Source organism: Nasonia vitripennis, chromosome 2 (assembly GCF_009193385.2).
Source record: "Nasonia vitripennis strain AsymCx chromosome 2, Nvit_psr_1.1, whole genome shotgun sequence".
NCBI lineage: Eukaryota > Metazoa > Arthropoda > Insecta > Hymenoptera > Pteromalidae > Nasonia > Nasonia vitripennis.
This window is the reverse complement of record NC_045758.1, coordinates 34,054,505-34,080,723: the sequence shown is the minus strand read 5'-3', so window position 1 is coordinate 34,080,723 and position 26,219 is coordinate 34,054,505. Positions and strand designations below refer to the sequence as shown.

Here is a 26,219-nt window from a genome sequence, read left to right as displayed (position 1 = left end):
ACATGCAATTTTCTATAATTTCATCATCTATACTCATTTTCTATGTAGATTTTGATACCTTTCAATTGATATAAATTGCCAAGTAAGATATAGTACAACAACAATATAGAAAAGCCCAGCACGCCTCGAAATTGCGTAACGTATATAATCAATAAAAGTGGACCATTACAGAGATCGAAATATGACTGGAGATTAAACCTAATTATTTTCGCATTAACTCAATTCCGAGCAATCATCCGAAAAAAAAGCAAACGCAGTTGCAACAACAATATCGCGGGTTCCAAACGAGTTCAATTAGTCTTGTTAAGTCCTCGAACGGCGCGCGTGAATAACGTATTTGTAAATAGCGGTCTCGCATTCCGTTTGAACTCGGACTCTTTATTGTCACGCCCGTATAAATCTAGATGAAAATAGAGCGAAAGTAGAATAGAGACTGGTGGACGCTGAAAAATTTCCGTTAGTGGTATTTTTCCTTGATTCTTGTTTGATCTAACAGTAGTGATGTTAGAGGCAGAACTTACTGCTTTTTTTGCAAAAATAGAATCTGCCTCAAAAACGTTTTTTTCATACACCCATAATCTGTCTTGATATAAAGTTTGCGCAGAATTCAGGCACACTCTTGAAACATTGATGCGCAAAAAGCTTTAGATCAGTTAAATCTACTAATTGCCGGCATTACAGCGAAACGTGAGTTCTCGGTACAATACGTAATCGCCATTGGCGCGCGTAACGACGACAGCATTTTGCACGTTACTGCGTCACTATAGGATTTGCTTGTACGTTAGTGGGTTCAAAAGCTAGAACAGCTCGGCCAGTGTTGCAGAGGTATAAACATCCTGTCTAGAGCGCATGAATAGATCTGATGACGCGACTGAACTGGTGTACGTAAATGCACTCAAACAAGCAGCAAATAGTGCACAAATCTGGAATTTGACACTTTATAAAATGTAGACTTAACACGACAAACAACCCATGCAAACTATGCAAACAGATTATTTTTTATTACCAGGCAGTTGCAGCATGAGCGGCTCACACAGATGGTCTGGCAGGGCATGGGTGGAACCACCGTTATATCTAGACTCAGATCGCATATTACGATGCGGGTAACGAGAAACCGCTTGCGCGCCACCTATCTTTGCTAGCCAGAGACTAGTTGGCCGTACAGTTCGAGCAGTGAGGTAGACAGTCCAAAACTGTAATCTTTTACAGCTGATGGCGGATATTTTCTCCGCTATTAGTTGAAAGCTAATATAGAATCACAAGACTACGAGATACGTGGACGACTTATATTTATTATCACTTCTATTAACAAGTTTTCAATGAAACACTTACATATTTACGTAACTTACAAAAGTACGCGATCACTTTTCTTCTTAGACATATCCTATTAAGATATAACAAAGCGTAGAATATAGCAAATGATAAAAATGTATTTACAAATAGAGTTCTCAATTAATAACAAAATAATATCAAAATCGAACTGTCACCATTAGAAAAGAAAATCTAAAGCTTTCATCAAAGCCGCATCGTCACATTACTCGTCGACAAAGAAATGATTCCATCGGACGAATTTTCATATTGTGCTTTTGAACATCACAAATATCAAATTGACTAGAGACCCTTTGCTAAGAGTCAATTGCTTCGATAAGTACAAAAATATTTTTTAAATCTCTCGCGTGAAAATACTCGTGAGTGTATACCTTATGCTTTTGTTCGCGATTTTTTTTTTGTACTATTTAGTTTTTCAATTGTCGCTGCTACTCAGGCATCAGCACGTCGTCAAAAATCTTGAAACAAGGCCAACTGGTCAGGTGGTAGAGGTGGCTGGGATCGCCAGTCGGTTTCCGGATAGTCGTCGAAACAGCTCGGATCTCCCGGAGCTTTCAGCCTTGGGCTTATCGGCGGTACCAAAGCTCTTAGCGGTACCTGCATCAACGAAACGTTCCACATTAGTTTTGAATTGTGCTCAAATCGCTCGATTCGATAAAATCACACTTCGTACCTGTGACCAGTCGACGAGTTTGAACCATCGATGCCTCTTGACATCATCGGCACCTTGACGCATGTTACCAAGCCTCTTTGTCCTGTCCGCTACCAGCAGCTTCTTGACCAGGTCCTTGGCGATCGGATCCATGTGTTTGGGCCACTCTATCCTACCGCCGAGAATTTTTTCGTAAATTCCAAAGGGATTGTCATCGAAGAATGGCGGAAATCCTGCCAGCATCTCGTAGATCAAGATACCCAGTGCCCACCAGTCGACGGCTTTGTTGTGTCCTTTGCTCTGAATGATCTCCGGAGCCAAGTACTCCGGTGTGCCGCAGAGTGTCCAGGTTCTGCAAAATGAGATTCGGTTATTTATAAAGCCACTTTAATGAAGCGATAATATCAGTTCGGAAAGGTAAGTTTGGCACGAGGCCTGCAATTAATTAATTCGTCGACTGTAATATGAAGCTGTTAACGATTTCAAATTTATTAATCGAGTTGATTTTGATATTCTGATCGGTTATTAGACGGGGAGTTGACTTGGCATTTAAAATTTGTTCGTTAAGTTATCTACCGAGCTCTCTTGATAAGTTTCCATGAGAGTAAGGTAAGACATCATTATTTTTGGCTACGATTCAACCGCTTAATTACCGATGGTAGAATTATAGCGACATTACTCTCTTGATACGCATCGCTTCTTAGTTGTGCGGAAAAGGCCAGTCGGAAACTGCTTTGTTTTACAACAAGTATCATACGGTTCGCGCTGACGCACAAGTTGAAATCAAGTTTACGCTAGTCTCGCGACAGTTTTTGTACAATTTTTTACTGGCGCGTCTTTGTATTCAAAGCACGACAGCTTCTTTCCAGCGCAAAATATTTTTGGAATTTCAAACTCGAAGCCGCATGCTGTGTATACCTGTCGGTCAGCTTTTTAGAAAATCCAAAATCGGTGATCTTGAGATGACCCTGACTGTCTAGCAGCAGATTTTCGGGTTTCAAGTCCCGGTAGACAATGTGCTTGCTGTGCAGGTACTCGAGAGCGCAGACAATCTCGGCGGCGTAGAAGCAACTGGTCCTGCCGGAGAAACGTCCGGCGGCACGTAGGTAGGAAAAAAGTTCGCCACCCGCGACGAATTCCAGCAGCATGTAGACCCTCGCTTCGTCTCTGCCGCTCCACAGCCTGCGGATACACAATGTGCACTGTTAGTTACAAAAAAATATCATCAATCCTGAAATTCAAACGCCGTTTCGTTTCTTTCACCGCGGCGCACGTCCCCAAAATCGAAATTCAAAAGGTCGTTCACATTACCCCGATCTCTTTCGGCGCGGCTTTGTACGTTATACGTGTACGAGCGAGACTAAAAGGCGACGCTTTGAATGCTAAAGTGCGCGCACGTGTCTCTTACTTATTATACTCTCTGCTATACTCACATGTTGACGATGAAGGGATGCTTGACTTCTTTGAGGACGGTAATTTCGTTGCGCACGTGATCCACCTGCTTGAGCCGGATGACGTCAACCATCGACAAAATTTTCAGAGCCAGCGGTTTTCCCCGGTGCCGGCACAGGATTACTCGGCCGAACGTTCCCGTACCTGTGTTATGAGAGAAGAAGACAAATTTTCAGTTTAGGCATTTTATTTATAAAGCGGAGAGTCAGAGCCATTTCGAAAAGACACCCGAGTGATTCAGAAAAAGATGTTGGGCGCGTTCAAAAATACGTGCGGCTACGTCATCGGAAATGTTCCTATACATAAAATTTTATAGCCACTAGAGACGTATTACATGAGCAGAAATAAATAGTTTTTATCCATCTCAAGGCCAGTTCGATAAAACACACCCCGACCCGTGGGCAGCTGGAACAACACGAGAAAACAGTATACAGGATCAACGCCACGCAAGTACGAGGGTACAAATTTGACTTGACGATGCCGAAAATAATCCGCGCACGTTGGGACGCTCGGCCAGTAATAGAAGCGCGGACCATTTATAAACGCACTTTCCCACGACGTGCGCGCGCGCGCGCGCGCGCAGTCGGCAAAGATAGAAACGCACGCGCGCAAGTGTCAAACGAACCGCGTCCAATTAGCAGTTCGTCAATGAGCCGCGACTGCCCCCGACTTCGGAACGATTCTATGAGAAATAGATTTCTCTGTCTCTCTCTCTATAAATAAGCAAAACTGGGGCCGGCGAGAGCAAACAGCGACAGGTGTCGACAGAGGAGGAAAGAAATGCGCGCGAGTCGTAAAATTTCCGGCCATTAAGCTTCTTTTATCTCTCGAAAGTGGCCGCGAGGGAAAGCTTTTTAGATTGTTTGGCTTTTCGGCGCGAATAAAGTTTAGAAATGATTATTCTGGTCCGGCATCGCAGTCATTCAAGCATAGTCACGGAGTGAAGAGGGTAGATTAATTTCCTAGGCTCGTCCTAACGGTACCCACACACGGCCGATATACCCAACCACGACACGGGCTGCAAAAAACTCGAGGAATCTCTCTCTCTCTCTCTCTCTTTCAGACCGATTAATCGCGCGCAGAGCGGTGACAAGCGTCGCGCGGATTCCCGCTACTGCGCACCGCAAGAAGCAGCACAGCCTCCGAAGGAAAAGCCGAGCGCTTCGTCTTTCTTTTGTGTGCACGAGCAACTCGGGTTTCGAGCTGTATACGTGTCTATTCGTTACGCCTGCGGGCGCAAAAATGATCCGGCGTTAGAGGCTTCGAGAGATTTCGGTGCTGAGCGACGAGAGGAAAAAATCGGCTGCAGCTGACTTTCACTTGCAGCGCGGCGCAGGTCGCGTCGCGCAAAAACGAGGTGAAAATCGAGGCAAGAAATTGGAGAAATGGGCTTTCGAGTGTAATTTCAAGCTGCCTCCTGCGTTTAATTACACACGGCTGATGGCTGAAGAAAAGTACTTTGCCGTTAAAAGGGCTAACGGTTCTCGCGGAGGAAACAAAGGAGAGGAGCGTGCGCAGGCGTGATGGGCCTTCGTGACGAAACCTCGGTTGTGTACATCGATCAGAGTGTTTTTATGTGGCGGTCAAAGTCCGTCCGAAGCTTTTTTCGTTAATACTGTGAACGGCTAGAAGAAAAAAGGAGAAAAAACTCACCGATGGTCCTGATCATCTCGAGGTCGTCGATCTCGTACCTCTGCAGATCCTCCTGGGAAGACTCCTCGTCGGACGTGGTCTCACTGGACATGGCGTCTACGGACGGAAGCTCCGAGTGGAAAAGCGGAAAGACTGCACACTGCGGCGAGGGCAATTTTACACGGCTCCTCCCATGTAGCAGCACGTGGACGGTTCAACGATCCGCTCGCCGCGGTATATTCTTAGAGCTCGACTCGCTCTCGCGAACTCGGGGTATATACCGTTCTCTCTCCTCTTCCTCCTACGCCGTCGACGCACGTGAACGCACGGGCTTTCGTCACACTCTCGCGAGCTTTTTTCTCCGATGTATATGCTCGTCCGCGCGGTCTCTGGAAAGTAAATTTCGTTCCTCTTTATTTTCATCGGCTGACTCGTCGGCGTTATGCCAGAGAGACTGAGTTACGCGATTTTTATTGAACGTTGCGCATGATTTTTCGCGCCTGTCGCGTAAATAATAACGTCGGTCTGGTGCAGCGTTGGATCGGCCTTCCTCTATTTTCAATTTTGTATATGCCGATGCTCGATGGGGGCAACGGTCGTCATATTGCTTTGCCGGATATTAAGCAGTGGCTCTATTGTTGTTTGCGTTGTGCTATCATAACGATCAACAATTCGATATAGTAAATAGCCTCGGGAATAAATCAGCGCGCGGTCAACGACGGAAACGAGGAAAATAATGACGAAAACGTGAGCAACCAAAATAGTGGCGCGTGTCAGCGAGTTTTGAACTTCTCGGAAGTCGAAAAATACAACGAAATCTCTACGATACACGAGTCCTAGGTCGTCTGCTATTGCAGTTTCGTCATGTATTTATTTCTATCCCAAAGTACACAAAAATATTTGCGGCAAATATTATTTCCCTCTCTCGGCGCGAGAAAAGCTCGCTCATTCTAGCCTGCACGTCCACTTGCGCAACCCACGAAACAATGGCTCCGCACCATATGTTTTGTCCTCGTGCACTCAAAATCTAACCGCGACCGAGTTTTCCACTTCGCCGAGCTCCTATGGACAATGCTATTGCCGACTGTTAGCCCTCAATGGATTTTGAGTTGTGTTCTTTCACGCGGCGTTAACTTTCGAGACAATGCCTGGTGTCTGGGTGAAACTGTCAAGCGCGCGAAAAAGCGACCTACTGATACAAAAAACCGAGCCCATCAATTTCTCCGCGAACGCGAGAAGCCGGCGGGGAGATAGTTCGGGTTGAGGAGAAAGCTATTTTTCTAGAGATACGAGCGATTGTCCCACTGGCCTGTTCCACTAAGAAAGCAGAGCCGCGAGACCAGCGAAGAAGTTAGCAACAAAATTTTGTATTAACCTCTGTTTTGACGTATAACGTCAAGCCGACCAATCACCGATAATCAGATACCAATAGCTTACACGAGAAGCAGGCCGTCACCAAACCATTGTTTACCTCTGTCTCTCTCTCTCTCTCTCTCTCTCTCTCTCTCGACGCGTCAGCCGCAATAACCCCGACTTCAGGAACTTCTCCAAGAAAAACAACGCAGCGTACGGGTACAATATAACACTGAAGGTATCACTGAACGCTATGTTATCACAGTATTCACCCCCGCAAAGGAAAGCAGCCTTCAGAATGGCGAAGAGAGCTCGCGATTCACGCGGCGAGCATCACGGAACTGAGCGGCTGGTCGTCGCGAGATCTGAAAAGACTCTCTCTCTCTCTCTCTCTCTGTCCTTCTCGTATACCCCCACTCGGTCCGTCGCTGGCTATAGAGCTCCGTTTCTCTCGCCGCGCGCGCTCTGCTCTCTTTCACTCTCTCTTTCTCCCGCGCGCGATGCTCTCTCGATGCAGTCTCTATATACCTAAAGTGCGTCCCTCGCGGTTTCTCTTTCTCCGATGCCTCTCTGTGCACGCACGCGACGAGAGATAACCACGCGCGCGCGCGCCCTTGTCCGATTGGCCGTACAGCGAGCGGAAGCGATTTTTTCGCGAGCGTTCCGCAACGAGCAGCAGTTGGAAAGTCGCGTAATTACACTCTCCGCGCCTGTTGGAATTATTATGAAAGTCTTGTGCTCCGGTCGTTTCTTTGTGTCTGCGGCGGCCTGAAATCGGCTGTAAAAAGGGAATGACAAAACGCTCTCGCTCGTATTATGGTATGCGCGGAACGGTATAAGCTGGGTATAATGATTGTAAGGTGAGACGAGGATTCGGAGTTATGCAAGCGTGAATCTTTATTTACGTTTACGTAAGCAGACTCGGCGTACGCGAGCGCGACCGTCGATATTATTTTCAGGGAATATCCGAAAATTCGATTAACGCGACATCAAAGCTATAGATCAGACGGATTTCGTATTAAAGGGGGAGGACGGATTTGTTTTCGGACCTAGGGACCTACTCTCGAGAAGTACAAGATCAAAGAGTCGTCCTTTTTTCCATACCCCGAAATATTCGTTCGAGCGGCAAAATAGCCTCGTGTCTGACTGGACTCGGCTGCATCCACTGAAAAAGACAGATCGAGTCAAGCGGCTTGAGACAATCGTTAATAACGATCTTCATTCAGGCGAAACAGCTCATCGACAGCGTTTTATTTACAGACTCGGAAACTCTATACGCTCCGCAAAAGCGTTTCCTAGCTCGAATAAAAAACACACTACTCGCGTTACGCAACCGAAAGCTATCCTCGCGATTTGTCACTGTCGCTAATCGCCCGATCGAACAAAGACCGGCACCTTGAACTTATCAACCGAATCGTCTCGAGTCCTCCGCGGCAAAAAAAAAGGGCAATCACTATAGCAAGCTTTGTCCGTTCACAGCAGCAGCCGGTTATACGCGCTCGCCTAATCTTAGATCTCGGACACGTGTCGCGTTTAGTCAGAGCTTAAATTTACAATAAAGGACCTCGACTCGGAGAGCGCGCGGAGCGACGCGTCGCGTAAAAAGAGACGATGTCTAAATTGTTTATCGACGCTAGCGCGGCGCACACCGAGAGAGTTTTATATAAAGTGCGTCTCTCTCTCTCTCTCTCTCTCTCTCTCTCTCTCTCTCTCTCTCTCGCGTATACTCGGCACAGTGTTTCCGTGAGTTTCGGCTTATTTTCGCGTTGGCCCAGCTCCAAGTGCAGCTCCGCGACGCGAACGTCAGTGCACGCGATCTCGCGCCGATGCTATACTAATATATGTATTCCATATAGTGAATTATCGCTGTGTACTCGTATTTACGTTAGCTCCAAGTGCCTTTGATTTTCCAGTCGGGTGCCTGCAGCGATGCCTCTGGTAAACAGAGGGCTTGAGCGAGATTTTGTAAGCGACGATATCGTGCGGCTGCGCAGGTGACGAGAGCGTGACGGATGAACTTGGTCAATGCCACGGAGTAGGTTTGTATTCTTAATATACGCGCTGCACGCGAGCGTTTTTCCTATTTTCGCAATTTGTTTACAATCCATACGCTTATAGTCCGTGCAAATATTTAGCCCGCCGGATAAAATAGCATCGAAGATGCAGCTCTTTTTCGAAAACATTTCTTTCGTATTTATAGTACCGTTAGCTTCGCTCTCTTTTTTTTCCCGCGTAACTCTCGGGACGATCAAATATTCCACGTGTAACAATGTGCAGGTACACCGTGCGGCAGAGACGTGTGCGAGCGAGCGAGTACACGCGCGAGGTTTTTCTGACGGATGTGCTTCTTGCTGTCCTTTCTTTTCTCTCAAAACTGGTCTTCGCGCTCGCCTTGTCCCGTTACGCTCTTTTTATTTTCGGTGACGCGTATATACGCGATGCCGCATTGCAAACACCGCTTTCGCTTCGCTCTCGAAAAAATTCAACTCGAGCGCTTCGTTAATTTTTTTTTTCAATTGTACCATCGCAGTACAATAAGAGAGAAAACGAGCTGCAGATAGCACTCGTTACTTAATATTTGTACCCACGCGATTCGGGCCACTGTCTCGAAGCGCGATCGAGTGATCCGCGAGGTCGATTGGCCCTGCACGCGAGTACCGACTCGTTAGGCGCGACCGAGGCGTGTGAACGTCGTCTGGGCGTCGGCGGAAGTCGCGAAAAATGCGCGGAAGGTCGAAGCGCGCGCTGTGATAAACCCTGGCTGTGTGTAATTAAAGCGCGAGGTGTTTGCTATTACACTCGAGGGGAAAAATGCCACTTTCGCGAGCAGTGATTGATCGGCGCTGTGAGAGGGTGTACAATGCATCTCAAGAGCCGTCTGCTATCGAGCGCGAAATCAGTGTAAATATTGTTTCCCAGACGCTCTCGAGATTATTATTCAATCGTCGGTTTCTTGAATTCGATTTCGCAGATGATAGCCAGATGGGAAGCGGCTTTTTTACAAAAATAAAAGTCGCTAAAAGTTCACGACAACAGCTCGGGACAAACGGCTCGCCGTAATTAGTTTAACATTCTGAAGCGAGGAATCCTTTGATACGAGGCGAAGACATTTACTCGCGCGGTTAAGTATACTTAGACGCTATTCGCGCAGAAGAAGAAATCGCGAGCGCATACCTGCGTACAGGACGTAACGATATTTTAATTATCTTAATTTTCCACGAGTAGTTTTGCGCAATACTACGCCGCGGCTGGTCTATGATTAGTTGTACAGTCGAACGAGCGTCATGAGATCGTTCCCACCGAGGGTACCGGCCAAAGTAAACAGGAAAGCTCGATCCTGCACGGAATAATTCGTATCCGCTATTTTGGAAGCGTTGTACTTACTTCTTCTGTAGATGGGCGAAAATCAATTACGTCTTGATCGAATACACGAACGAGGCGCACGTTCGCCATTACCGCACAAAGACCTTCTCTCCTCGCAGCACAGCGCATCGGATGAAACGAAAGCGAGCGGTCCCATTAATCGACTAATCCGCTGGCTTATAACAATATACACACGTAGCCTGCACCGTCGGGGTAATGCCTCACAATTACCGTCGATTACCAGCGAAGCTTCCTCGCATAAAGTCAGCCCGGGCTACGTACGGTAGTCGGGTACACTGCAGCTCTCGAGGAGGTCTATATCCACGCGTGTCTATCCGTCTCTCTCTCTCTCTCTCTCTCTCTCTCTCTCTCTCTCTCTCTCTCTCTCTCTCTCTCTCTCTCCGTGAGACCGGCAACCGCACGAGTCTCAGCCCCCTGTCCCGTGTAAAGTAATTACCCCTCCATCAGCCGTATCTTTCCTCTTTCTCTCTCTGCGCACATACCGCAGCGTACAGGCTCTGCGGCAGGCATTCCCCGACACTTTTTCCCCCGTCATTCGGCGGGCCCGGGGCCTCGCACGAGGCGAGCTTAGGCATCCACGCTCGATCCACTTACACACGCGTTTAACGAGAACACAAGCCGCGCTATTTTTCTCTCTTCCTCGTGCAGCTTGGAAGGACTTTTCATGCGCAGGCCGATGATGTCGGCGATATTCTAATGCGGCTATTGATTTGTACCTGCACTGAGCGAGCGAGAGAGTCTGCAGCCCCGGAGATTGGGTAATGACGTTCTCGTAATGACGATTGGCTGCCGCTCGAAGGAGATCGACGGAGGTTTCGTGCATCACGGACTTAACGATCAGCGGCTTTTCAATTTGGCTCGTTATGGCCTGGGACTTTCTTTTTATACCTCGTCAATAGGGCATTGTACCTCCGGTCGATGAACTTTTGTGCTTTGTTTTTTTTCTCTCCCTCTCTCTGCGTTTTAATCGGCATACGCGCGATTCCGAGCGAATGATCGATCAAAGTGTCAGCGGCGTTGACTTTTAAATGTAGAATATGAAATCTTGACTCGACATCGAGTCGGACGTTGCAATAATTAAATTTATCCTCGCCGTTCGCGCTTTGCGTCATCCGCCAGGAGGTTGCGTAACTTACGATCGTGATTATGTGTTTTATTATGTGACGAGCACTTACATGTGTTTGGGGAGAGAAAGAGTGAGAGAGAAGCGTCTGCCAAGTCAGAAGGACGAGGGAAAAAAACGACGAATATAGTCTCGCCGCTGGTACCCAAACGCCCACGCGTTGTTCTGCTCTCGCTGGCACATGTACACGCCGTTGATTTGGCATAACGGGACTGCGGGGGGAAACAAAAGTTGGCAGGTGATTAGAACGGCCCGCATAGCTAGCGTCGGCTTTATTATCTGCCCGCGATTAGACGCCGCGCGCATAATGTGCTTCGCCTTTTTCCGGTGCCGAATACTTTGCCGAGAATATTTCCGCTTCGAAATTATTTTTCCTTTATCTCGTGTACGGAAACTAGGCCGACTCGCAGTTCGTATGGGAGAATAAAAAGGAACGACTAGACGAACCGGCCGCGAGTTTTTACGCATAACAGATGGCTATGAGAACGAGACGAATGATTCATGCGAGCCGCTACGCGGGGGGAGCATAAGGAAAGGAAAAAATGCGGGTAAGGCCGTGTCGCGGCCGATAGGTACACGTACACGCGTATAACTTATTGTCGTATGCACACAAGCCGCAGGGCGGATACTTTCCGCACCGATCGTATACAGCCCGTTGCAACACATCTGATAAAATTCAATATTCAAATCGATTTAACGGGACGATGATGTGGGGGAGAGAGAGAGAGAGAGTTGCGAGCTTTTACGCTCGAGTAATCGCGCGCCGCCGCGTGTATGACAAATGGCAAAATAATGCTCTCGCCGGTGTGTACGCGATACAGCGCCGTGAACGCGTGCAATGGAAAGGTTTACAATATTTTTTTTTTTACCTACCAAAATCTAACACACACACGAAACCTGAAAATCGTTTGCGTCACTTCGCTCCGCTTATAATAATCGTGTCACGCTTACGCAAGCCACCTGCTCTCGAAAGCGCTGATTATCGTGCTCTAAACAAACAGTTTAAATGCATTTTTTTTTTTCGTGTAAGTAAAAGATCCGAGCTTAAACTTGGTAAACAAAGGCCTGCGCGACTATTATGGTAGTTAGAAGAGCGAATTATAACACACGACAATTTTACAAAAGCTACAATTTATGTGCTTGGCGGTTGCGACACACGAGCTGCTGCATACTCACGAAAACCACTGGAAATTGCCAGCTGTCGTAAGTTTCGGCGATTACAAGTCGCACAACGACGAGAGACCGCAGTTTTATTTATATAAACCGCAGCGATGAAGTCGTAATGATATCATCTGCAGGCTTCCGAACAAAAATCTCACCGACACGTGCGGAGGAAGCGTCGAGTAGGAGACTTATATAGTCTATTGTATGATTCATCATCCCGTTCGAGAAATTCCCGCCAAAACGAGCGATCGTTAATTTAAATAGCATAACTCGCGCGCAATTTTGCGAAAGACCACCCTCCATATCTCCGTCCAGATTGAAAGAAAAAGCCCAGGCTTGCGCGCGCAGTCATTAAAATATCCGCAAAACAAAGCCCCGCGCACAAAGCATTCCCGCAAAGTACACGGCGTTCTCGCGCTCGAGGCGTCGACGCGACGTTATATGCATTCGCGAGGGTTCAGCAGTATGAAATCGCGTGCGTTACTCGCCGCTTCCCACGAGAGCTGCTTCCGCTCGGTTTTCCGAAAAGGCTTTTCACACCTGCGCATGAGGGCTCCGGTTTCGGTATGTTAACGAGGGGTTGCTGCACACGCCTGGAATTAATCGTGGCGCTTGTGCAAAAGGCTGTGAACTTTTTCTTATTCGGTGTATTCGTGAATCGAGTGTGTGAAAGGATGATTTATGGACTGTACCTGACGATTAGCGCTTGTGTATATTGCAGGCTGTCGATAGATTCGCAGAGATAACTTTTTGTTCTCGGAGCTGATTATGTGGAGCGCAGTTTATCCGAGGAGCGAGTTAAAGAAAGAAGCGTAAATCATTCAGTGACACGTTTAATCGCCGTGCGACGACAAAAAACACAATTAAAACCAGCCAGTGCAGCAGCTCCCCTCCACGAATATAATAAAGCTCGCAACCCTTGCTTACGCGAGAGGAAGAGCGCGGGCTCTGCGTGCGCGTAATGAAATTCATCGCGTTTAAAAACAAGCAGTGGCAAGTGCGCCGCTGACAGACAACCGGCAGCGGGAGCCGCGCCGAAGCCGGAAGTGCCGCTTTCCGCCCTGCTGCTCGCGAACAATGAGATCGCGAGAGAGAGAGAAAGAGAGAGAGAGAGAGAATGTATACTTACGATCGCGCGAATCGGTCTTTTTTTTTCATTTTCCTCCTCTACTCCTTTTTTTTCGATCGGCGTTAACCTTGGTGCTCGCGCTGTATATAGCGATATGCCTTGCAGGTGTATACACCCAGAGCGTAATTTATTGCGTCGGAAAATTATAGAATGATATTTTTCATCGGAGAGAGAGAGAGAGAGAGAGAGTTCCGCGCGCGGCGAATCTAGATAAGCACGTGCGCGCATGTTGCCGGCTGTTTTATTATAGAAATAAGAGGCGCTGCTCTAGCTGCGCTTGTAGCTACACGGACGCGAGTGTATGTGTACGTGAAATGATGGCCGGACCTTTTGTCCAGACGATTTGCCGATCTCGCTCTGCAGCGCGGGTATACTTATTGCTGTACGTGTGCGCGATGAGGTATACAGGCAGGGCTTTTGTCTCGAATGCAAACTCTGTGTGCACGTTGTTTGAACGGGATTCACGCCGGGGAAAGAAGATCCGCTGGCGAGGCGAAACAATTTTGAACTGGACGACTTTGCTGCTCGCCGTAGTCTCCGGCTAGCGACGATAGATGGCGCACGGGCTCTTTTTCGTTTCTCTCATTAGTTATAGAGGTGTGCCACCTTCGACAAAACAGACTAACTGCACGAGTTGAAATTTAAAATATATATATATATATATATACGCGAACGAGCGACTTAGCATGACTTCGGAACTCGTCGTATGGCGCGCGCGAACACACACACACACACACACACACACACACACACACACACACAGGCGCTTAATTGTGCGCCGAGCGGCAACAGGTGTGTGACGCAACAAGTAATCAATTGACTCTCTCCCGATATAGGTGCACGTGTAGTACCGCGTATACAATACGCCAGAGCGCAGTTTCAACGAATCGCCGATCGATACAGGCACACCTCGCGTTCCATATTTTTCCCTCCGTTCGAATACACCGAGAAGACGCTCCGTAAACCGAGAGCCGAGTATTTATAATCCTAACCGCTGACTCACCTTACCCCTTAATCTTCGTCATCGCGGCGAAGCGACAGCTCGTCGCAGTCACACGCTCGCGCGCAAAAAAAAAAACGAAATAAGGAACGATACAGAGGCTCACTTCCGGAGCGAGCGCGACAGGTGCGATGCGCCGGCGCCTTTTACTCACCGCCGTATAGCCGCACATGTCTCTCGAATCGGTTATACCGGCGATCGTAATGCGCATTTATACGCGCTCGTTACGCCGCTGCGTCGCTCCTCTGAGCAAAGGGCTCGCCGCGCGAGCGTAATTTTACGCTTTTACTACTTACACGCTCGACCTTTTCCGAGCTACCGTGCGGATTAACGACGAGCTTTCGGATGATTTATGGAGCCTCGAGGGATTTTATCGGCCTGTTATTAGCGGCGATTCCGCGACGCTCATTGTTTTCGGTTCCATGGACTATTATGCAAATTGTTTTTCTATTGTTTTTCTAGACGGGGGAGAAAAAAGTGCGATAGATCCGACTCATATAATTACCGGGAGAAACATCATTGGAACTGACGCGCATCGACGGATCGTAAAGCGCAAATCGATTTCTGCAGTACGAGAAAGAGAGTTGGAGGCAGCGATAGTAAAGTGTACAATGGAAAAGCTATCCACGGATCCGAATAACTCACTCGTCTACTAAACCACTCGCGGAAACAAAAGCAGAGGCTATGTATAAACCACTGTCATCCTCATTAACAATAAACCAGCCAGAAATCTTCCCTCTGCCCCCGCAGATTTTCGCAACCGCCGCCACATAAAACAATTACCCTCCAAGCTGAGGAGAAGCACGGCGTATAATACTTGTAGACTCTCTCTCTCTCTCTCTCTCTCTCTCTCTCTCTCTCTCTCACTCGTATTTTATCATTTCATTCCCCGCACACAGCGCGCGCTTGCGAGTATACTCGTATACACACCTGCGATTACGCTCTACTCGCGCTGCTCGGTCTTTTTCCCAGAAACGAGCCGTTCGCCGAGCGCGCGCGGCTGGTGAACCGAGCGCGAACGTTGAACTTGGAGAGAGAGAGAGAGAGAGAGAGAGAGAGAGAGAGAGAGAGAGCTCGCGCGGAGTTCAGAACGATTCGATCATCGGCGCGAGTGCACCGACGCCTCGGTGTATTATCGCGCTTTATCTCGACTGATTATCGTTCGATACAAATGTACATGATCGTTCTCAGTGTCGAAAAGTTATGTCGCAGGAAGCACTGTGTGTAATAACGAGAGTCACGCCCTTGACGACCAGTCTATCTCTCGGCTTCCCACGAGGACTCGAAATGTCTCTTATTTCGTGCCTCTCCTCGCAGAGCGGTTTTTATCGCTCGAAACTCGACGTGAGCCGAGCCAAGTCCGGTAGCCGCTTGTCTTTCCCCCTGAAAGAGATTCGGCAAAATGTAATTTCACGCTTTACTCTATTCAAAATTATCATCAAATAGCGAGTGAGAAAACTCGCGGAGAGCGATAAAGGGAAATCACTTCACTCACCTCTGGCGACGAGCAGTGCGCGCGTTTAATGACGCGATAAGCCCTTCTCCGCAGCTGTGTTCGACAATGCGCTTTCACGCTGCAGCGGCGTATATAACCGCCGGCTTATCGCGATTATTCCTCTCTCGCTCGCTCGCTGGCCATAGGATTTATCGGGACTGCTTCTCTCTCTCTCTCTTTCTCGCTCGCTCGAGTCCCACTTTTCAGCTGTGGGGGCCCCGTAGTGGCGTATAAGAAAAACTCGCCGCCGTGTCCCTCGCTGCGCGCCGCTCGTAAAATGCGCCTGCAGGGGGGGAAGCGCGCGATTTATGAATTCGGGAAAGTCGCTGAATGCTCCGTGGAAATCTTTACGAGCTAGACTCTTTTTTTCTTAATTAAAAAGCGCACGGCGTTTTTCGCAACGAATCGCATTCGTGGAAAAATCGTCAAGATTCTCGTTACAAAGTAAGATACTTCTGATGAGTAGCCGGACGCTGTGTATGACACGGGAGTTCCACGGGACTGTTGCTAAATTCCCCCGTGAATTCTTCCAGTGCCATTGACAGAACCCAAGCTAGATTTTCGTTTGCTCTTCCTCTGGCGTTGTTGTCTCCACTCGGATCCTTGATTACATAATCACCGGGTCGCGCGCGTTACAAATATTATATTCGCGCGTTTCGGGCAATCATTCACCAATTACACTCGGTCACACAGGCGCGCACATGCACGAAAACTCGTTCCTCTCGCAGCCTCGCGCTCGAGGAAACAATTATTGAAGTAATTGCCGCTGGCAGGCGCAATGTCAAACAGATAATAACGCTCGATAGTCACCGCGGTGTGTGTACGGTAAACAAAGGGCGAACAAAAACGAAAAAGAAACACGCTCGCCCTTCGCGCTTCCATTCACACATTCATTAGCGCGACTCCCGGGCTGCGAATCCCCGCGAATGAAGCCCTTTCCTGGCCCAACTTATCCTCGCCACGCATCTGAGATGAGGCGATAAGGGCTTCCTCTCTCGTGTCCGTGTGTACGTGCTTACACCCGCGAACTCGGGCTCCGAAGCGTACTTGACTGGCCCAGATCGACGGATTATACAGTCGACGAAAAGTGAGGATCGAGCCGGAGGATCTGGAAATGAAGAAGTTAGTACGCGCGCGCGCATGCGTAAAAAGCAAGAGCCGAGACGAAGCAGAGGCAGAAGGAGGAGGAGGAGGAGGAGGAGGAGGAGGCGGAGAGGCAGACGCGCAGAGAGAGAGAGAGAGAGAGAGAGGAACGAGTGATGGACGAAGTGGAAATTTCTCATGGGCATAGCCTATAGACACGCCAGCGACTGAGGAATGCCGCGACTGATTGGGGGGTTGAAGCGAGCGAGGCGAGAAGAAAAAGAGGAAGAGGAAAAATGACAGCCGCGCGCGCGCAGCCAGGGATAAAAAGGGCATTAGCGCGAGTGCGGCCCAATGGGATAAATGCTACGCTTGAATGATTTCTGGTTATAACTCTTCCGGTCTTACGTACAGCTATAGCCAGAAATGAGCTGCGCTGAGATTCCGAGGATTAAAGAAGCTGTTTAAGAGATTCATGCACGAGTCGATCACTCGGAAATGAGATATAAACGGCGCTGCAGCGTCATGAGACGAAGAAGTCCTCTCTCGCTCGCGGTTCGGTTCCGGATCGATGACTCGCGCATCCTGTCGCTGCTTTTTCTCCTACTCTCGCGATTCCAAGGGGCACGGAAATAGAAGCCGAGCCGCTAAAAATAAGCCAAAGGGGGATGAACCGCCGGCGAGATCGGCAAGAAACCTGTTCGCCGCGAGTTATGGTTGCGCGAGGTCGGCTCGAGAGACTCTGAGAGCCCGACCTTCGGACCCACGCGACTGCTTTACATACATTCATATGTACGATACACCTACATTTGACGAGTGAGCGAGCGAGCAAGAGAGAGCCGGCTCCGGCTGATTTTCTACGCACGAATCAGTCTGTTTATCTAGCGCGTGATGTAATAAAACTAGTTTATTATAGCCGCGGCGTAGATATCAGCCAAGCGTTCGAGCCCCGGGATTGACTCCTCTCGCCTCTCTCGGTACAGAAATCGGTACTTCGCCACGGCCTCGCTCCTTGTAATCGATTATTCCGGAATCGAGGCAGAGAGAACGAGCGTTTAAGCGTGGGAAGCGTCGAGCGAAGCGGGAAAAACGGCCGATTTTTCGAGCGATCGGCAAGCTCTGCGCACCATAAGAAACGGGTCTATTAAAGATAGACGCGAGGGAGGAATAAGAACAAAAGGGGGCGCTGCTGCGCTTCTTGCGGTCACACTCGCCGAGCGAGCTATTTAATTTGCGGAACGAAAAAACAGCGATCGGTTCGGAAATTCCTCTGACCACAGCGATAAACAACAAAGATCGGGGAATAAAAAAAAAACAGTGGTCGAAAAATGACGGAGATCGATCAGCGGGTACAAATCGAGTGACAACGTGAGAAATGACGGTGATGGCTTTTTGCGGCAGCGCGCGGTCCCTTTTTAATGAGAAGCGAGGCCTTTTTTCGAGTTGCGTGTCCGAGGCGCGATTTCACGCGACGGCGATCGACGTTTTCCGCGCGCGCGCGCGCGCGTTATATTGCGCTTCTGATGGAACGAGCTTCGACTCAGCGCGCGCGCTCACAATGAACGAGGTAACGGCTCTTTTATATGTAATGATGATGACGTACCGAGAAAAGTTATCAAGGCGAGATTGAACGCATTCTTCACAGTCGGAACGTCTACTATTTATACACTGTGCACCGCCGAGAGCTGGAGCGTAATAATTTTTCGACTTAATCAATTATTTAAAATTACAGCTTAGCAGCGTAGAGAGATAATATACGCTCCCGAAGAAACAAAGCCGATGCAGTCGCTCCTATTTCCCAAGAACGGTGAGCGCGCGAGGAGATCGACGCGACTCGAGGGCAAAAGTCTATCTCGGCGAGTCCGATCGTAGCAGCAGTGAAGCGGAGGGAAAAAGCGCAGCGCGCAGAGAGAAATAGAGATAGGGAAAACAATAAAATACCGAAGCGCTCTTCTCTCCTTTTCACGGAAGATATCCGATAGCGTGGCCGTATAGCCGCGTGACTTTCGAAATCTTCCCGGGGCACGATGTGAAATTATTGCTGCTGGAATCGTGAGAATCGAGTGCGCCGCGGCGACGACGACCAACCGCGCGCGCAGCGCTCTTGTAAGTAAAAGGGCCCTCCCCCTTTCTTTCTCTTTCTCTCTCTCTGTCGAGAGAGCACTGAAAAGGGCGCAATGACAACGCGATGATTGGCAGTATCGAGGCACAGAGTCGACTCTTTTCGATCGGCTCTACCGATCTCCGATCGTTTGATGGATTTCTTTATGGACTCGACGGCGCGCGTTATGCTTCTCGATTCCGGTCGAGGAGAATGAAGAAAAAAAAAAACAAGTTCAAGTATGAGAAAATTCGTGCGCCGGAAACCTTGTGTCGTAATCGCAAGGTCTGCGAGAGATAAGAGAAGCCGTAATGGCGCTAGAAAAAAAATCGAGTCACGATGATAAATTTTCCGAGAATCTTGGCTATTTTATACTACTTATTCCCGGAGCGACACTGCTGCTGCGCTATTTTATAAACAAACGAGCGTCTCTTTTGTTTCGAGAGCCGCGCAAATAAATCATAATCCCGCTTACATGCAGAGCTTTACGAGCGCGCAAGCTCGCTACTGAAAACTCGAAGACTAAGAATACGGCCATTATCAATTTAACAATCGAGCTGGCTCTCATTTCCATGAAAAACTACGCGCGCTGCGAACAATGCCACCCTTAATCTCCGGCGAATCGCGCGTGCGTACATATTCTCCTAACAAACCTCAAAGTTACATCTCGAGCGATAACTTTTAATATAAGCAGCGCTGGAACGGATAGCCGTTGCAATTTCCTCGCTGCAGCAATCGCGCCCGCGTTTCTCTCTCTTTCTCTCTCTCTCTCTCTCTCTCTCTCTCTCTCTCTCTCTCTCTTGTGTTTCCTCCCGCGTAAACCACAATTGCGTTTCTATGGGGCGAGAGTAAAAAGCGCTCTCTCGTAACGAGTCGTTAAACTTCGAGGCCTGGAACGATTCTCAGAGAATCGCAGTGGCCTACCCCTGCATAGGTATATCTTGTTTCCCGCGGCTTCGTTTTTCCGGGCCGTGATATCGCGCGTGTTTTTGAAATTCATATTCGATCGACGATAATAAACAAGGAGGATGAGTTACCGTGGGAAAGGCTTGCGTACACGATTGTACAGATACACACACACGCACGCACACACACACACACACACACACACGTATATATACTTTTAATTACGCGGCGAGCATTAATTGCGAGGCATAAATTAAAGTGTAAGTCGACCGCAGCGCGATTCAACGCAAATTATAATGCGAAATCTCATTTCTGCGCGTATTCCTTTAACGAGTCAGCCTATAACTCAAACGAGCTAGACAAACACACTCGGCTGTGTACGTTTCTATTTGGCGTACGCTGTGCGTGCCATTTCATGCATCATTTAACCGCACAATTAATGAGCGTTTATATAAAAGTAATCCGAACAGGCGGTCGCGGTGCAGTCGTTTCTTCAACGTTTAATACTCGAGTTTATATTGAAAATACTAATATTCGCGTAAAATTATTATATAGCCGTTCGAATAAACAACATTACAATCGGCCATTAGAGGCGCGTATCAGAAAAGCGATTTCTCGCGAAAACGATTCCGCGCAACACACACTGCGATCTACGTTTCGGAGCAAAAGGAACACGGTCTTAGGGCCGTGTCGGCGTAATGACGTCTCGCGCCTCGGCCGCAATCGCGTTTAGCCTTTGGCAAAGCATGAAACCGATATAACTGCAAACCGCAACTCGAGCTCGCGCTTATGAATTTCTCCGTACACGGTGTTTTTAATACATCCGATTTAAACATTGCGCGACATGCAATAATCCAGCCCGCAAAAACAGGGCGTTGCGTGGCTCGAACGACGTGTAGCCAGACATTTTACAAGTTACAGATCAATCGAAAACACGAAATTCCCTCGGCTAAAAATAAGAGCAACGAAGAGAGAGAGACAGAGAGAGAGAGAGAGAACCATACCTCCGCTGGTACATAATGATAGAGAGAAACACGACGAAAAACCTGCTCTAGCGCTCAGCTCCTCTATACTTAAAGCACGACGCGCAGTCGAGAATTCCTCGGAAGCACGCAGCAGCAGCGCACACACAGCTATGCATACACACACGCAGACGTATGAGCCAGTCGTACCTTTTTATACATTTTATCGTGCTGTAATATACCTCGCTGAGTTTTCTGCTATCCACAGATAGAGCCTCGTCGGCAGCAGTTCCTCGTTCGCAGCGCGTTATCCGTCGCACATCCTTCTGAATGGAGAATAATGATAAAGATAAATCAATGAAGCAGAGCCGCCGGTGTGTCCGTATGTGAGTAGATACGTGTGCGAGCGCACGGCTCGAAATAGGAAAAAAAAAAAATAATGCGCCGAGTGGAGGTGGACTGTGTGCAGTGCAGTGTGTGTGTGTGTGTATGTGTGTGTGTGCGCGCCGTGCGCGCGATGCAGGTATCATAACGGAGCGCGCTCGCGCTGCAGCGACGAAACAAAAGGAAAGCCGCGCCGCTGCTCTTATGCAACCGGTATGTGCGGTCTGAGATCTCCGAATTGCAGGCGCGCACGTGTCCCTCAGCGAGTACGAGGTGAGCGTTTTTTTTTTCTCTCGAATTTTGAAATTTAAATTACCGCAGCGTGCGGAGAGAAGCAGAGAGTTTATTACGTGCACCGTTAGAAAAGCGATTCCCGCGACGGGCGGAGGTAAAAACAGTTATGCAAATAATACGAGAAATAAATCGGCGGCGATTACCTCGTCGAAGAATTCCAGCGGGGCTGCGTGCACAGAGTGGATGGCGTATACTGCGGAGCCAACAGGTCGCCGATGTCGTAAAGATGTCCAGAAGAAGGATCGGCTCCGAAAATCGGCCGAGCAGCGCCGCTTCCGGCCTCGGAACGTCAGGAAGAGGTCGAAAAAAAAGATAGTGCGCCGCGTGTTTTGAAATGCAAATCGCCGCTGACGTAACGACACGTTTCCTTCCTCTCCGCACCACGATGCTGTACGGCTCGTCGGTGATCGCGCACAGGAGTCGAGGAAGATCGGTATTACGTGTCGCGACGTCCGGAGAGACTGTGAGAACGAGTGAGAACAAGTGAGAGAGAGAGAGAGAGAGAGAGAGATCGGTGTGCAGGTGAGGTGAGGAGAGCTCGCGAGAGACGACCGGTTGCTCGAAGTGACGTGAGTGAACTAAAGCTTCGGGCTGGCAGGTAACGCCAGGTAACTTCGCCGAGCCGCCGAGTCGCCGCCGCCGCTGCCGAGCAACCTGTGCGCAGGAGAGAGGAAGAGAAGAAGGCCACGGGCGCGAGAGAGCGAGAGAGAGGCACACATTGTATAGAGCCGCGTTGTACCTGCGCGGGACGCGAAGGGAGTGAGGGGCGCCAGAGGTGGGGGAGAGGCGAGGGAAGGGCCGAGGGACTGGAATTAGAGAGAGGGAGCGATAGAAGGAGAATTAGAAAAGAATGCGAGACAGAGAGAGAGAGAGAGAGAGAGAGAGAGAGAGAGAGAGAGAGAGAGAGAGAGAGAGAGAGAGAGAGACGTGGCCAACGCCGGCTGCAGGATGTACGGTAAAAAATACACGGGGGAGAGAGAGAGAGAGAGAGAGAGAGACAGAAAGAGCCGGAGTGGGAGGAGAGAAAAGTGCGCTCGGGAGGGGGAGAGTCAGCGAGCGAGCGAGCAAGAGAGAGACAAAGAAAAGAGAGAGGAGAGCGCCTCTCGCTCCGCGTGTGTGACTCAGCTCTCGGAATGAGCGAATAGGCCGCGGCGCACATAGCAAAAGTTGATACCGCTCGAAAGTCGCGCCCTTATTCCTTTTCAATTTCCCGCGCGGGCCAGCCGTGAAAATCTCTTCTTCTTCTCCTTCTGTTTGTCGGTAAATTGCCCCTCTGTTCTCTCGAGAGCGGCGATACGTGACTCGGCGAGCGCGATTACGCGAGACCAGCGCTACTGTCTTATTTCAAATTTACATTTTATTAACTTCATTGCTTCGCCATTGAAGTTCCCATTAGCCGAGCATTATCGCCCGGTGAGATCGTTAAACAGGTCGTAGCGTACTGCAGCGTCGAAAAAGAATCCATCTAGAGCCGAAACAGCTCTAATCCCGTCAAACAATATCAATCAAACTTTGCTCGGGAGAACGCCCCCTAAAACGTAACTCCGAGTACGCCAACAGGTTTCGATCCCTCCGCTGCGCCGGTTCGTGCAACGTCAGGTGTGGCGCGCTTTGCGGCAATTAGCGCAGGTGAATATTCGGCACTGCGTATATATAAACAGCTGCGCCCGATGTTCCTCGTCGGGGAAAAGCGAACACCTTGCGCGTCTCATCTGCGCAGGAGGCCAGATGGAAAATGCAGATGTCGCGCACACGCGAACGCGAGCTGCGGCGGTGCGATTTTCCGCCGAAAAATCGGTAAGGATCGGCGGAAAGCGATAACGGCGCCCCGTATATGCGTTATCGGAGCTCGTTCGAAAAATAGAGGCCCGGGATCTCTAAAACGCGCCTATTTATCCGCGTATACATTAATCGTATCGCTCTCTTATCCCTGACATTCGTGCGGGCCACCCGTTATAGCAGCTCGCGCGCATACGTATACGTGTACTGGCTAACCATACCTGAGCGGCCAGCCGAGCGTGACTTTTCACGTGGACTCTCCGCGCAGAGCCGTATATACATATATAGCACGTGCAGAGCGCGCAAATAGTGGGGCAAAGAGCGTATACCCGAGAAGTCCACGTAGTCGGTGCGAGCAAGATAGACCGATAGAAATTACGCCGGTGCAGCTCCTGCCCGCGCGAGCGAGACCTTGATCGCTGCTGCAGGTCTGCCGTCGATTCGTTTCTTCCTCTTTTTTTTTTATTTTGATCTTTTCCATTCGTCGTCTTTATACTCGACAGGATGACGATATCCCTTATCCCCCGGCTTTTTCTTGTACCCCGCCGCGACTTCCTCCCCGATGTTGGCGCTTGCGGAAATGATCGGGGCTTTTTTCCCCCCGTTCTTCCTGTGTTCGCCGAGCTTCGTCCGTTTCTCCACGGATTTCAGCGTGTTAACCTCTGACTCCGGGAAAAACCGGTTCAACTGCTCGATTCGCGCTCTGTTATACTCTCGGGATAAGCGGCGATGTGAGCTGAATTAGCTCGGATGAGAAATCGGACGACGTTTTTTATCGCGAATTCGACGGTATTATACTCGTATACGCACTTATGTATCTCGAAACGGTACATCGTCTGCAGCGTGGCTCTGAATTGCGCGCTGTTTTTTGAAATTATTTTATTGAGCCAGCTCGTTATACGATGCTTCATTTGCAAGAGATAACTAGGAGGGGCATTACATCGTTGCGGCCGGAAGGAATCCAGCGGAGAAAATTTATCTCGCTTGTTAGAGGAGGGCAGGGCGCGTTATTAATAAATTATTCAAATATTTCGACGCGAGCGCATATTGTTGCAAAATCAGTTCGGTATTCCAAGGCCGCTCGAATTAGAATCGTTTTCCTCGCACGCACTTTGAAAACATGATCGCTTGAAATCCATTATTCCAAACGCGCATCGGATCTATTCGTTGTACGCGATATGCGGGAAAAAGGATTATACGCAGGCACAAACAATATATCGGGAGGAACGAGGGAGCGATTTCCAATTAGCTCTAAAAGGCTAGAGGAGCCGCGATCTCGCGCGCAAATTGACTCCCGGTATTTCTGGCGCATAATGCGCTAAATTAGCTATACTCGGAAGAGAAAAAATGCTCTCCCTCTCTCTCTCTCTCTCTCTCTCTCTCTCTCTCTGCATTGCTTGAGATGCGAGCCCTTCGTGCAGGCCAGGGAGAGAGAGAGATTTCCTCCGTATACAACAATTTTCTAATTTCTGCGCACTCGACCTCAAACCCTCCTTGCTGCGCCGCTGCACGCGTAGAGGAAAAAACGAAGCGCGGAAGAAAATCTCCGCGGTAGGGTAAATTACTCCAGCTCTCTGTGTATACGTTCTCTCTGCTAAAAAACGAGCGTATAAATATATTAAGGAGAGAGAAAAAGAGGATGAATAAACATTGAATCGCTCGGTAAATCTCCTTATCTTCGCGTGCGAGCTCGCGTATGCAGTCAGAGGGTAAGATCATACGTACTGCGCTATATAGTTCGATTCCCCGCTCCTTTCGCGGGGATTACCATGAGCACGGCAGCATAACGCCGTGCGCAGAAAATACATAGAGAGAGAGAGAGAGAGAGAGAGAGAGAGAGAGAGAAGCGCGATGCACACGGCTGACTGCCGAGGTCAGCGACTCCTAGGCACTCGCGAGTTAGTGGAGCGCGCTTCGCCTCTCTCTCTCTCGGCCGCTCGTGCGCGCTTTATCCAGGTGCTGCTGCCGCTGCTCTATGAATTGGTGCGCGAAGAGAGAGAGAGAGAGAGAGAGAGAGAGAGAGAGAGAGAGAGGAGAGACGAAAAAACGCTTCGTTGAAATACGGGGCAGAGGAGAGGAGTGAAAAAGGACTTTTTGATTGACTTGCGCTGCTGCCGAGAGAACGAGAGAGAGAGAGAGAGAGAAAAGTCTCTTCGGACTAAAAAAGCTACACGACGCCGGAGGTTGTTGACTGCCGAGGTACACGGCACACAGCTGGCTGCTGTGCGATGCTACTGGAGAGAGACGCTACTATGGGAGAGGGAAAATTGGAATTCGCGCGTTGTTGTTCCAGCGAGACTTATGAATAGATATCAGGTAAATTTTTAATTAAACCGCCGGCGCTTCAATCGGAGCATCAAACCAACGGAGTCTAATGAGAGCTAGCCGTGCAAAAAGCGCGCATGACTCCTGTTTCCATCTATCCATCAGGTGTGCGCGCGCGCGATTAAGAGGGAAAAATGAGCGAGGCTACTCGGCGCGGCTGGCCGCTCAGGGATAATTATTTTCTCTCATTCTTTCCGCACTATAAGCCGCGCCAAGCACGGAGAGAAAGAGAGGGCACCGAGCGTGCAGATGCAGGTGCATTAACCGGACATCTAAGTCAAGAGCGTGACGACGCCACTGCTGCTGTTGCTGCTTCGAGACTCTCTCTCTCTCTCTCTCTCTCTCTCTCTCTCTCTCTCTCTCTCTCTCTCTCTGTGCAGGTATATTGCTCGGACACGACGACGACGACGCCTCGCCTGCGGAGGAAGCCGCATCTCGGCGGCCTTTTTCCGGCTCTCGCCATTCGTTTACGTATACCGTATTTTCATTAGCCTTAATTATTGACGAAAGAAACCCCGCAGCACAATGGCCTGAGCTTGACCGTGACAGCGCTACCGGCCTTTTTCAACTTTCCGCGGCTGCTTTATGGACTACCGCGAGGCTATATAGTCACTTCCGTCCTGCTGGGAATTCTAGCGGGGAAAAATCGAATCATCGTTCAATTCCTATAAC

At 49.2% G+C, this 26,219-nt stretch overlaps 1 protein-coding gene across 7 annotated transcripts; it reads right to left on the bottom strand.

The window, feature by feature from the left end:
* Nucleotides 1–1,272: 1,272 nt before the first annotated feature.
* Nucleotides 1,273–22,023, bottom strand: LOC100119822 (cAMP-dependent protein kinase catalytic subunit 3). 7 transcript variants are annotated; one of them, XM_032596710.1, is made up of 6 exons: nucleotides 21,587–22,023; nucleotides 5,087–5,454; nucleotides 3,415–3,577; nucleotides 2,900–3,163; nucleotides 2,003–2,333; nucleotides 1,273–1,926 (listed from the first exon to the last, which is right to left on the bottom strand). In XM_032596710.1, the coding sequence occupies exons 2-6, from the start codon at nucleotides 5,175–5,177 to the stop codon at nucleotides 1,780–1,782; spliced, it is 996 nt and encodes a 331-aa protein (XP_032452601.1). In that variant the 5' UTR covers nucleotides 5,178–5,454; nucleotides 21,587–22,023; the 3' UTR covers nucleotides 1,273–1,779. The 7 variants fall into 7 exon arrangements, with proteins under 7 accessions (XP_032452601.1, XP_032452602.1, XP_032452603.1 ...); XM_032596711.1 differs by lacking the exon at nucleotides 21,587–22,023 and adding an exon at nucleotides 12,102–12,244; XM_032596712.1 differs by lacking the exon at nucleotides 21,587–22,023 and adding an exon at nucleotides 9,803–10,036.
* Between the last annotated feature and the right edge of the window lie 4,196 nt (nucleotides 22,024–26,219).

Coding starts and splice junctions, on each gene's coding strand:
- LOC100119822 (XM_032596710.1), bottom strand. CDS start 5,177: ATGTCCAGTGAGACCACGTCCGACGAGGAGTCTTCCCAGGAGGATCTG. Junction 3,578..5,086: donor CGAGATGATCAGGACCATCG/GTGAGTTTTTTC, acceptor CTCATAACACAG/GTACGGGAACGTTCGGCCGA. Junction 3,164..3,414: donor CATCCCTTCATCGTCAACAT/GTGAGTATAGCA, acceptor GTGTATCCGCAG/GCTGTGGAGCGGCAGAGACG.